General features: G+C 38.7%; 1 protein-coding gene across 1 annotated transcript in view; it reads left to right on the plus strand.

The window, feature by feature from the left end:
• The window catches only part of LOC111871696 (protein sprint), a 117,734-nt gene that overhangs the window by 62,773 nt on the left and 42,068 nt on the right, over positions 1–12,893 (plus strand). Inside the window, exons 8-11 of the mRNA XM_023864964.2 lie at positions 1,251–1,525; positions 3,608–4,646; positions 7,608–7,770; positions 10,218–10,717. Of these exons, the coding sequence (XP_023720732.1) occupies positions 1,251–1,525; positions 3,608–4,646; positions 7,608–7,770; positions 10,218–10,717 (1,977 nt within the window). The remainder of the gene's footprint in view (positions 1–1,250; positions 1,526–3,607; positions 4,647–7,607; positions 7,771–10,217; positions 10,718–12,893) is intronic.

Below are 12,893 nucleotides of genomic sequence, written 5' to 3' on the forward strand. Positions count from 1 at the left end.
AGTTACTGGCTTCTGAAGAAGGACTTTGTTCCATGTAGTTAGTTAATTACTTAGTCAGATGATATTTTGCTTGGAGTGTGAACTAATGGCATGTCATGAGATTGATGATCTCACAATGGTGAGTATCAAAATGATTGTCTTCTTGGATGTGACACTGTTACCAACATTTTGGAGGAACCTGCAACCTATGTCTTCAGGGAAGAGAGGTGGCAGCAGGTACCCATTTGCTACAGTATCCATTGTATCCCAGAAGATTCTAATTTTAATGAAATGTCATTACTAGTAAGATTCCTGAGAGGTAATATGACTTAACTCCATGGAGCAGAGTGCTTCTTGAATAGCTATTAGTCAGCTAGTGAAATTCCCTGCATGTATGAAACCAGAAGATTCATTACCATGTTCTTGCTCCCGTGCGTGCTACAGACCCTACCCATCACATCTTTCTTGACTCTGTCACCTAATAGCATTTCATGAACAGTAAAGCATTTGAAGCTCATCCTGGTGTAATGCTCTTCCGCCTCCTTTTTATTACCATTATTTCAAGGGAGATATAAAATACCTGTAAAACCTGAGTTTTGATGCTAAAATTCACTGTGATGTTGATATTTATTTTGAATCCAGTCCCAGCTCTTACTTTTCTAGTGAAATTTGATTGAAAGAGAAGAAAGTGGATGGGTTCATTTTACACAGAGCTTCAAAAATGTATGTTTTATGATTTTGGCCTTTATGTTCATTTGGTGCAAGTATAAATCTTTAGTTGACAAATACTCAGCAGTGGAATATTGCAGTCTATGAAGACCGTGCTATTTTTCCTCTCTGTTTTAATTATGCGCTATATCAAAACCTCTTTGAAACTTAAGATCTGAAAAGAAACATATTTTACATAATGTGGCCTTCCTTTATAATATCTCATTCATGAAATTTGACAGTCTGATGTGATCTTCAAGTAATGTTGAGAACATATTGGACTGTTGCAAAATGTAGTGAAATTCACCTGACAGCATGGACTGTATGTAAGAGATTTAATCAAATTCGTGAAGTGTTTTGAGGTGGTAAAGCATGGATGATCAGTCAGATAGGTACAGAGATAGACGGATATAACCTCCTCATTACGAGTTCAATTTATTCTGTTTATAAGTACTACTAATGTATCTTAATTCCGCCATATGAACAATATTATTGAACCATAAAATATCAATGGCAAGTTTATGATATCTGGCTGCTGAAGTGGGGATGTGTTTTACTGTCAGGCATGCGGTCAGCCTCCAACAGTCCTGCACAGTTAGTGTCGCCCCCCTCCACCAACTCAACTAATGGAGATGGCTCACGTGCAGGACCTCTAGTTTTGTCCGGAGGAGGAGGGGGAGGCAAGACTCCACCTCCACCACCACCTCGCTGGGCCAAACCCACAACTCTGACGTCAGCAGCTCTCCCTGGTCAGAACTTCACTGTGACAACCACTGTCACCTTCAGTGTGAACCACAACACAACACCTCCTCCCCATGTGGAGGTCTCATGTGTGCAGGTATAGGAGTAGGAAATTGAATGGAATCCTTAATACCTCATTAACATTGTTAGGGCTTGGTGTGGCGTTTTTTGTTCTAGAAAGCGGAAACTTGAACTAAGAAATAGTAAAACCTGGTAACCATTATTACTTAGGACATTTAAATACAAACTATGAGTAAAACCAATTTGAATTATATGAAATAGTTACTGATAACTGCAGTTGAGGTGGAGTTACAAGTTTTTTATTGCTAGTGGGTGGGACTAAGTCCCTTGTACTGCGGCCACTTCTGGCCTATTGTACCAGCCCCAGATGATAGGTGAGGGTGACTGTGGAGCAGTTGGTGGAATGAAGATTGGCAGGGGAAACCGAAGTATTCAGAGAAAACCTGCCCCAGCGCCACTCTGTCCACCACAAATCCCACTTGACCAGATGTGGGATTGAATCCGGGCCGCCGTGATGGGATGCCAGCGACTAACTGCATAAGATTACTCATCATTAAGTGTAAAGAGTAAGTGATGCAGTGTCATGTCCTTGCCTAAACATTTCCAGTTAGCCATATGCTTAATGTCGTTGCCTGCCTCTTGGAATATAGGACCTCCAATAGGACAAGTATTTCAACACTGTTAACATTCTTTATCTTCTGAATTCAAATTCTTGACCTGTTATAATTTATTTCCTTTTAGCAGTTTTTATATATGTTTCAGTCAGATTCTTATTTCAGGTATGTTGACAATGCTGATTGTAGAATTGCATATACTTCAGCAATTTCTATCTTAGCGTTTGCATTTTCATTGAGTTCTTTGATTATTTTGAGTTGTTCTATTAAGATCTTCATATTATACAGTACATTGATGCCCTTTCATACTGGTTTGCTGGGGACCACATTAACTGAACACTAAAAGAAGTTCTGGGAAGGACTAATCATCAACTTTCATTTGATATGACGTGGACCACACAGAATATGAGACCTCCAATAATTCTTCGTTGCTGTGGGAACGTTTTTGTTGTTACCTAGCAATGACAGGGACATACACTGACCCACAGACTCTGCTTTGATAAGACACACACTGTATAAAGAACGACACATCCAACATTTTTTCTATTTTTGCTTATATTCATTGCCATGGGAATGCGTTTTTGTCTAGCAATGAAAAGAGGGATACATTTTACTGAACCTTTGCCTAACAATGGTAGGAGAAATACAAAGACTGATGGGAGATATTTGTGAAGTATGCCATTAGATGAGCTCAGGTGCCATGATAGACTTACCAAGTTTCATCAAGATTGGTTCAGGCATTCAAAAGTTGATAGGAAGGGATTCACAGACATACAGAGAGCATGATGATTTCATAAACCTACTTTCACATTTTCAAAATAAGGAAAGTAGGCTAATAAGTGGGAAATGCTTCATAGGATCCAATATGAAAATCAGATGAGCCCTTGAGTTCCATGACAGCAGGGGATTTCTTGACTAACTGAAGAATTATTAGAAGTAATATGTTTTTGGACATTATCCATCATCTTGTCAATTTTTAAAAACCATCCTGTTTCTTTTTCAAAACACAACGTTTCGGTGACTGGATTCTGTCCCCGTCCTCAGGTAAAACCTTCTCAGTTGGGTCCAATAGATAGAGCTAGAATGGTTTTTAAAAAATAGACGGGACGATGGATAATGTCCAAAAAGATAATACTTGTAGCAGTATACCATTGTCACAAGCTTTTAGATCTTATTTGAAGAATTATTAATTCCTCAACAAGACTGTGTACCATGCAGTTAGTTATACATTCTTAATACTCTGATAAATAATGCACATGAAATTGAAATGAGTTGAATACAGTATGGAGTTCAGCTGGTATATATATGTACGCTTACATTTGCTTGAGTAAAGGAAATCAATCACAACCTTTAGTTATGTTCAGAAATAACTTTGGATTTTGCAATTATAATGTGGGTAAAACGGAACTGGCAGTTTGGATCATTCACTGAATATAATGAAATCATTTAAACTGGCTCAGTATAGCTCCCCATCACAGGCTCTTGTGTTGAATCAAATAGTTGATGTTCTTACCATAAATTTCATAAATGTTTTGTGGTGTTAGGTAACCCCAAAACGGCCCCAAATGGAGTCAGATGGTCTGCAAACAATGTCTTCACACTGTAGCAGCGCAAGCACATTAGAGCAATGTGGAGTTCGTCTTCATCAAGTGATGTCCCCAACAACTCCTAGTGACATCAGTAAGCTACCTGGAAATGGACGGGGAAAGAAACATCGCCCTAGCCATGGTCGCCAAACCACCATCAAGGAATCTCACCATTATCAAGAGTCGGATATCTTAGAATCACCCACTGTATATTATCGAAGCTCTGTTGCTGATAAAGTCTCAGATTATGAAGACATTTGGGGTCCAGAAATGTTGTCTACGTTCAAACCACCTCATCCATTCCCACGCTCATCTCCTTTCTCTTCTCCTGAAGATATCAGCACAAGTAGTGGTGGAAACAAGAAAACTCCAGATCTCTTAGAAAGAATTACTACCCCTGTTTCTGGCAGTTGTATTTCTCTTAATTCAGCCAATGGGAATTTAAAAGATCAGCAACAGAGAAATAGGTTGGGCCTTGTTATAAACACTGGAAGCTGTACCAACTCTGTCACAAACTCACCAATGTCCCCTCTGGGTACAGAAACGAAACAGCAATCTGAGGAGCCTGGAAGCATGACTCCAAAGAACACAAAACAAGGAAGTCCTTTCTATGCAGAGCCAGCTGATGCTCTGAGGCAGGCAGCTTTGGTACCCCGAAGACGACCACGGCCAGGTGGACAGCAGATTTTCCAACAGCAGACACGAAATCATAGGCACTCAGATCCTGCCTCTTTCCAACAGTGGCCGGTTTTACCACATCATACAGGTCAGCTTGAGAGGATAGACTCAAATGATGAGCTGACAGCAACACCGCTCTCTTCATCTGTTGACAACCTTGCACTGCTGAAACCCTCTCGAAATGGGGCTACCAGCCAGCAGAATATCAACAGACCTCGAGGAAAACCAGTTCAACCTCCAAGAATTAGGCCTAAAAATATGAGAGGAAAATGTTTCAATGATACATCATGGGCTGTGGATTCCAGTTGGGAGTTCATAGGTAAGGTTACTTCCGTTATATTACGTTAAATTTCAACTACCACTGAATGAATAGTCTTCATCATAAGATTGTGTCTGTATTGTTAAAGCAAAAGAAGTATGAATGAAATATACAGTGAAACCTTGATGTTACATGTCTGAAGATACTACCTAAAATAAACATAAGATTGAGAACACTGGAAAACTGGGAAATGAAAGTGAAATAACATAAGGAAAAATGAGGGCTGCTTTGTACCATAACTTTAGCAATTCACTTAAAATATTCTTGTTTGAATATAATAATTAGAAGCCATTTGGAAGCTGCTCACATCTGTGAACATTTTAAAGATTTCTGCTGTTATAAGAAGGTCCACACGGGGCACATCTTTTAATTTCTTAATTGTTTTCCACGGGTTTGTTTAGTGTGGGCACTGAAAGTCCTAGCTATGATGAGAGTTTCACACTTGTTTTCAATATGCATATCAAATGCACTATAATACTGATTTTGCTATTTGTTGTAAATGCTTTCTGCTTCAATCTATTATCCACAAATCCACAATGCAGGCCGAAAATAAATAAATAAATTGAATACCATCTTTATACACCACAGCCTATTGCTGTGTAGATGTCATTTTAGATTTGACTTCACAGTCAAGCAGATTTCTGCAACAACTCCAACATAATGACATGCATGAAAGTGTCTGTGTCTGCAGGTATTTTTGCTCACTCACAAGAGGTTCAGGAAATTCTGTGTACAAAGATATGCCTGTTTTACTAATACAGACCATAAAAATGGTTGGAAGAGTGCTAGTGCTTCTTTGAATTTTCTGAAATAGAACCTTGTAAATGTAAGTCAGGTAGACTTACATTGGCAGGATCCAAGAAATAAAGTGCCACTTTGGGAGAAACAAAGTGAAAACTACAAATCAATGAAAATTCAGCACTGTTCTTTCAGGCTTTTAGCTTGGACCAATGAAAAAATGCATAAAATAAAGAAAAATATGAAGTCTAAGAGCACAAAATCAAATTTCCACTGTATTGCTTGTAGTGGTTGTATACAAGTATGTGCCATCATAATGATGGACTTAGGGATCGATAGGGTAGAGAACATGAAGGAAACATCCACATTTACAAGCTTCCTATTGCAGTAGATGGAATGTGGAGCTAACCATTCCCCTTCCACTAGTGCCAAGGTCAAGAGAATGTGGATCTATACATCCACTCCCCCATACATCTTCATGGCATAGTGCTGAATTAGTTAAGCATAAGGACAACTTTTCTTTTACTTTACTATTGCAGTAGATATATTAATTGCACACATTCATTAGTTTGCTCCAGAAATAGTTCTAGTGCACAAGCCTCCCCCCCCCACAGCATGCCAACCATGCTTGTGATAACTTACCTTATCAGCATAATACATATGATGCTAATGGATGGAGTCACTAGAACTCTTGAGGACAGTTGTGATCATATTGTTAGTGAAATAAATGATCAAGTACTTTGATGAGTACATCGATATTCTTCATAATACACAATAATTATTGTAAATTTTGTAACAGCTTGTTAAATACATCATTACATGTTATCTAGTGGTCAAAAAATGCTTTGGCACAGTACAATGTCAGGGCTAGCAGAGTGGCAACATATTTTAATTAAAACAACAAAAATACTAACAATAAATTAGTCATTATCACTGCAAGAAACAGACCATTAAATTCTAATTATGTAATCAGTTGTAAGATTTGAGGCTTTCACGGCGGTGACTATGAAGAAAGCAGTCTTCTGGGCTTTGGCGCCGTGTATATGTGGTGTTAACCGACGTTTCGGAGGAACGTATCGCCCCCATCTTCAGGGTTGAAGAAAAAGTATAGGTAAATCTGCAAGCGACAACACCGTGAGACACGGTAACGCAGNTCATTCATGCAAGCAGCATTAATATGAGTAGAGATATAAACGGGGTGAGTGGATACTGCAGTATAGCCAGTATGAGCCATCAGAAAAAGATTCTGCCATGCAGCTTGACCATTTTGGAAGAAAAGTCACTAAGGTTCCTAACAAGACTCTCTAGTCTTTCTTATGCACAAAATTGGCAATCACATATCTCTTTTTGTGTCCCACTCACCCTATTTAGTTCCACATATTTTGTTTTCAGTACATGGTTTCCAGATGCTTTCTTGGTCACTTGTCATTTCTGTACATGGCCTCATAACAATCATATGCATATATCCAGTGGTGGTGTATGGCATTGTTTCTGGATGCTTCCAGGGAAGGGATCACAGGGAGGAGAATCACACTGAATACCTGTTTTCTATACTACACAATGCTGGTGGGTGTGTTAGGAGAGTGACTGCTAGTGCCTCAGAGGCAGCTCTGCTTCATATGACTTTACATTTTCTGTTTTCTATAACATTCCTTTATAGGTGATAGATATACTGATGACAGTTATTGAGGAATAGATTAATTAGTATTTTCCCTTTGTATATCAATAGAACTTTGTGATCTGTCTTAATAAGAACAGGTAAATTTTTAGGAAGTAATGGTTTAGTAGTTTGCAAATCATATAGAAGTATTAAAATTATTACTTTTCTTTGTACCGTGACCCTTAACTGCACTCTTGAGTCAGAATAGAGTGCTTATTGTGTTCAGTGTACACTGTATTAAGAAGTGTTCACGTAACATTGAAGACGTTGATGAATTTTATATCGTTTTTGTACAGTGACCCACTTTTAAGAAAACTGAAATAGCACACTGACAAATGTTGCTACCAAATTTAATATAAATGCTTTGGCTTCTTTTTAGACTGAAACATACAGACGGATGGACACAGACATGACCTTCACATTACTCATTCCATTTATGCACTTCTTTCAAAACAATGAGTGTTTCCAGTTCCTGACCTCATGAAGGAACCTTGAAAGAATTAAATATGCTGATGTCCTTATCCATGTCAAAAGAGAATTGTTGCAGTAAGTTTTGTTGGCAGGCAATGAAGATGATGGTGAAGATAGTGAGCATGGTGAAGGGGGACTAGAGGAGCGTGAGCGGAGGTTTCCTACATTAGAGCAGCAAGAAAATTCACTTGGTGTTGGGGATGGCATGTCCTCAGGAGGCAGAAAGATAACAGTACAGGACCTAATAGCACAGAGGTATGTATACTCAGTCATTTTAAACTGTTCTCTCTCATTACAGACTGTGATGACATTGGAAATTTATGACAGTGAAACTTATATTCTAAGGCTCTGACACTAGATCTGAGTGGGTTCAAAAGAATTTGTTTCCAAAAACAGTTTTCTTTGTGTGCAAGACCTAGTGATGTATGGAAAGTAGTAATGGCATTAAATATATTTTGTCAGCTTGCCCAACCCATCAGATACCTCTCATAGTAATTAAATTGGAGAATGCAGTTGTTCACTGCTTTATCTTTTCGCAAAGAACTTGTACACTGTGTTCAATCAAGGAGGAAACTTTGCAACACCACTGACGGAGCCCAACATTTCTAACAGATTGCTGCTGTAACTGCCGATAGCATTATCAGTCATTAGCGCTGATAAATGCGCACTGTCAATTGGCGTGATCTTGTCACTGCAGTTAAGTCACATTAATAGTCAGTCTGTGTTAGAGATGTCGATAGACCGTCAACATTTACACTGAAATGAAGTTCACTATTGAACAGCATGTGTTTATTGTCAAAACATTTGCAAGGGAAAAAACTTACACAAAATGTATCCTTAAGTTTCTTCATAAATATCCTGATTAGCCAGTTCCCACAAAGTCATGTGTATCCAAGCTTGTGAAAAAGTTGCAGGCCACAGGTTCAGTGTGCGACATAAAGAAGCAATTGAAGAAGATTGTGCTGACTGAAGAAAAGGTTCAGAATATTGAGGCACAACTACAGATCAGTCCTCAAAAATCATTAAAGACGCTTAGCACAGGAAACCAGTGTTTCGCTAGAATCTGCTTTCACAGCCACAAAATTAATTAAATTTCACCCAAATAAAATAACACTTGTGCATGAGCTGAAGCAACCAGATTATGCATCAAGAATTCGTTTTTGCCCCTGGCTGCTGCAAAATGTGCAAGATGGAATTGTGGATCCACAGCTTCTGTTCATGACTGATGAGGTGTGGCTTTATGTTAGTGGTCATGTCAATGTACAGAATGTAAGAATATGGAGAGATGAAATCATCACGCTCTACAGCAAGTGCCATTACATAGTGAAAAGGTGGGGGTGTGGTGTGCTGTATGTCTGCGGCGAATCATTGGCCCCTTATTTTTCCACAAAACCTTGAACTCTGACCGATACCTTAATGATATACTGCATCCATTCTTGAGACAGCTGACTGCTGAAGAAAGACAATATGGGCATTTTCAGCAAGACATCGCTACAGTACATATGACTAATGCATCCATGGTCACAATATGGGAAATGTTTGAAGACAGAATAATCAACAGGGGACTGTGTCCTCCCAGATCTCTAGATCTCAGTTTTTGCGATTTTTTTCAATGGGGAAACCTAAAGGGAAAAGTTTACAAGAATAATCCTTGCAGCACTGAAGCTCTGCAGAATGAAATAACACACATAATTAGTTCAATTACCATGGACCAACTTCAGAAAGTGTCACATAATTTATTAATTCGATGCAAGGCATGTTTGCAAGCAGAAGGGGGTCACTTTCAGCACCTGTTATAAAGCAAGGCAAGTTTGTGTTATCTTTTTACAGTATTCTTATAATTTGTGCATGTACAGAAACTGATGTTAGGGAATAGTCACGAAGAAACATTCCATCCACTCTATGCTAGCGAGAGTGCGCACATTTATCAGCGCTAATGACTCATCCCATTATCGGCAGTTACAGCAACAGTCTAGTATATATGCAATTCAGTCTTCAGCGCAGTTTCAAAGATTATTGGTCAATCACCACTTAGTCCATGAATTTATATAAATTTAGAAGATGCTTTGGCCACACAGGATGGTCATCAGTTATGTACGATGATTTGCATAAACTGTTTCACTGTACTCTATTTCTATATAGCCTGTGAAGGCTGTACATTCAAAAGTTTGCTTCTGTTTTAATAACTTATTATATAAAATTATTTAAATATTATTTTAAATTATGCATTGTGTCATAGTGTTTTTTTTTCTTGTGCTCTGCTGTTTGCAGCAATATGTATTGCATGGATGCTGAAGTTGCATTGAAAACAGTATTACAGATATCACATGATCAACAAATAAGTTAGGATGCTCAAGGATGGTATCTGTAGTACCGTGGGTAGCATTCCCCACAGATGATAAAATTTACAGATTTGTAAATTTTGGTTGCAGATGTGATAGTAGAATCCATATGTTACTTCCACGGTATAAAGATAGCATAACTTGAAATTCACTGATTTTCATCCTCCATGAGTCACTGTAGGATTCAGGAGGATTTCTGGAAGTATTCCTCTCCTTGGCTTGTCTTTCACTTTGAATCCTTTTGCTGTCCTTGGTATCCAGAAGGCTCTTTGCTCTTCATATTTCCTCATCTTGTATGTATAGCTACAAATTTTTGTGTCTATGAGTAATAATTTCAGTGAAATAATTCTTTGTTTGCAGATTTCCATCCCTGAGGCTGTCTCCTGAGATTTTATCACCAAATGTTCTCCCTGGCATTTCTTCACCTCTTGATTCACGTATGTCATCATACGATAATGTTGAAGGTCGTAATGGCGGCAGTCATGATATTATTGCCTCTTCTAATCACAATCACCACAATGTCACACTGCATCATAATCATCCTAGCAGTAACCATCACTGTGCCTCACAAATTAGTGACAATGAAGACACACAGACTGTCTTCTCAGAACCATGGGACAGTTCTCGGTGGGAGAATCTATTGCATCCAGACCACACAGAGACTAATTTGAGTCTAGGATCTAATTCTGTGGTGCAAGTTATGGGACAAACACCGCTATTGGGACCTGAGGAAGATGACACAATGTGTGGCACCAACACAAACAGAATCCATTCAAACCACATGGTAAATGGATGCACCAGCAACAATGGCCACATCAGCAGGACTAAAAGCTTCAAGGAAAGGCTGGATCCTCTGCTGTGTGAGTAAAGACTCTCATATCTATATGTGTCAGTAATCAACAGGTTGATATCCATAGTCATGAAACACTTTTGAAAACAACCATGGCCACACACATGACTGTATTTCTTTCAGCATATAATTAAATTATGCCAGTTAATTGTTTTAAATTTCTAGGTATTAATTAAGTGAATAATATTGTCACGTGTTGGGTGTGTCACGTGACAAATAACTTTACGTGGGTCTCGGATCTGGCGAATCTTTATTGGATACTTGCTCTTACACTCTTTACAATTGTTATCACTTCAACTGTAATCTGCGGCGGCTATCTTTCAGCTGTATAGTATGGCGACTAGGTTCCAACTGTATTGTATGGTGACTAGGATCCAAATGTGTTGTATGGTGACTAGGATCCAAATATGTTGTATGGTGACTAGGTTCCAACTGTATTGTATGGCAACTAGGTTCCAACTATGTTGTATGGTGACTAAGATCCAAATGTGTTGTATGGCGACTAGGTTCCAACTGTGTTGTATGGCGACAAGGTTCCAACTGTGTTGTATGGTGACTGGGTTCCAACTGTATTGTATGGTGACTAGGATCCAAATGTGTTGTATGGCGACTAGGTTGCAACTGTGTTGTTGCTGTCTGTGGCTCTCGGCTTATGTAAGTGTTCTGTGGACTCAGTAGAGGACACCCCTCCCCAAGGTTCGATCTCATGTGTTCGGCAATCTGTTGCTTCAGGAACGCTGTTTATACACTGGTAACATGTTTCGTCTCATCCGTTATTACTCAATGGGCCTTCTGTTGTTCATCTCTGGGGAAACGCATTCATTGTTTTGGCATTGTCTATGCAATGGCTCATTGTTATTGCATTACCATGGAAGTGCCTATTCCAAACATGTTACAATATAATCAAAATAAATAGGAGAAATGCACACCTTAAGTTTTACACAAACTGATAAGCTAACAGTGCAGTTTTAATTGTGATTGTGAAGAACACTGACTAGTTAAGTGCATCAGTATCTGAAAGTGAATTATCCTGTTCTTAGGCGAAATTCCAACAACCTTACACTGGTTCTCATGTGAAACCATCTCAGGTAGTTTCCCGTAGCTGCATCTGTATCTACTTGCCATTAATTCTGTGAACATGACTTACAGTGAGGCCCAGCGAAGTAAATTAAACCTAATTAATCATTCTTCCACATTTTCATTATCCTTGTCTGAAGGTAAAGAAAGGTGTAGTAGGGAAAGCATAATTCTAGCCAAGCCCAGGAACTTCAGATGCATGTTGGAAGAGGCTGGTATCATTGTGTCTTCTGTTTGCACCTGCACTCAGAAACAGGTAGCATAAGCCTGAAGGAAATGGCTAACAATGCCTGTGATAGGCTGGCTGGAGTTGGCAGATGGTCTGGTTACTTTCTCTGTCACTATACAGGGTACTACTGAACCATGAAAGTAACATCTTTTTGTTTTATTTCTTGAAGCATTAGAGGGGCTGACATAAAAGCTTTGCCACTGAATATGATTGAAAGTTTACTAGAAACCCCCTTTTCAATGGCCATTAAATAACAAAAACATACACACTTATCCTGTCTTTAACTGTGTGCACCCATCCCTTTTCACTTTTCAAACCAAGTGACTGAATTTGACTAATTTCTTTATGAACTTTATACTACTACTCCATACTTGTACCTTCAGTTTTCTGCAGCCACTAACAACGTGTTGGATGCACGCACTTGTGAGGTGGGCATGGCATGATGCAAATTAATCTAGGTGCAGGAATTATGTGTGTGTGTGTGTTTGGGGGTGAGGAGTGGGCAGAATGTGAAACAACATAATGGCAATTAAATTAAACCAACATTTTTATTTCCGTTTGATGACAGTAACCAATTAATTGTTTGAGATGACCAAATTAAATTTTGTACAGGGATAGATTATAAACATACCTACACATAGTGTGCATAATATTGTTTATAAGTCAGTAAGTAACATAACAGAAAATGAATTCTTAACCGTTCAGCGTGGTTTGACGTGTATGTTTCATCAAGGTATTTAAATCGTCTGGGGGGGTTCGACGTCAATGTTTCGTCCAGCTGCACACCTATGTTATAACGCCCATAATAATTGATGGTTTTGCTGTAGATTGTTAGATTTTTCGCTGGCCTGTTGTCAGGAGAACTATATTTAATGACACA

This window comes from Cryptotermes secundus, unplaced genomic scaffold (genome assembly GCF_002891405.2).
Source record: "Cryptotermes secundus unplaced genomic scaffold, Csec_1.0 scaffold428, whole genome shotgun sequence".
In the NCBI taxonomy this organism is placed as follows: Eukaryota; Metazoa; Arthropoda; class Insecta; order Blattodea; family Kalotermitidae; genus Cryptotermes; species Cryptotermes secundus.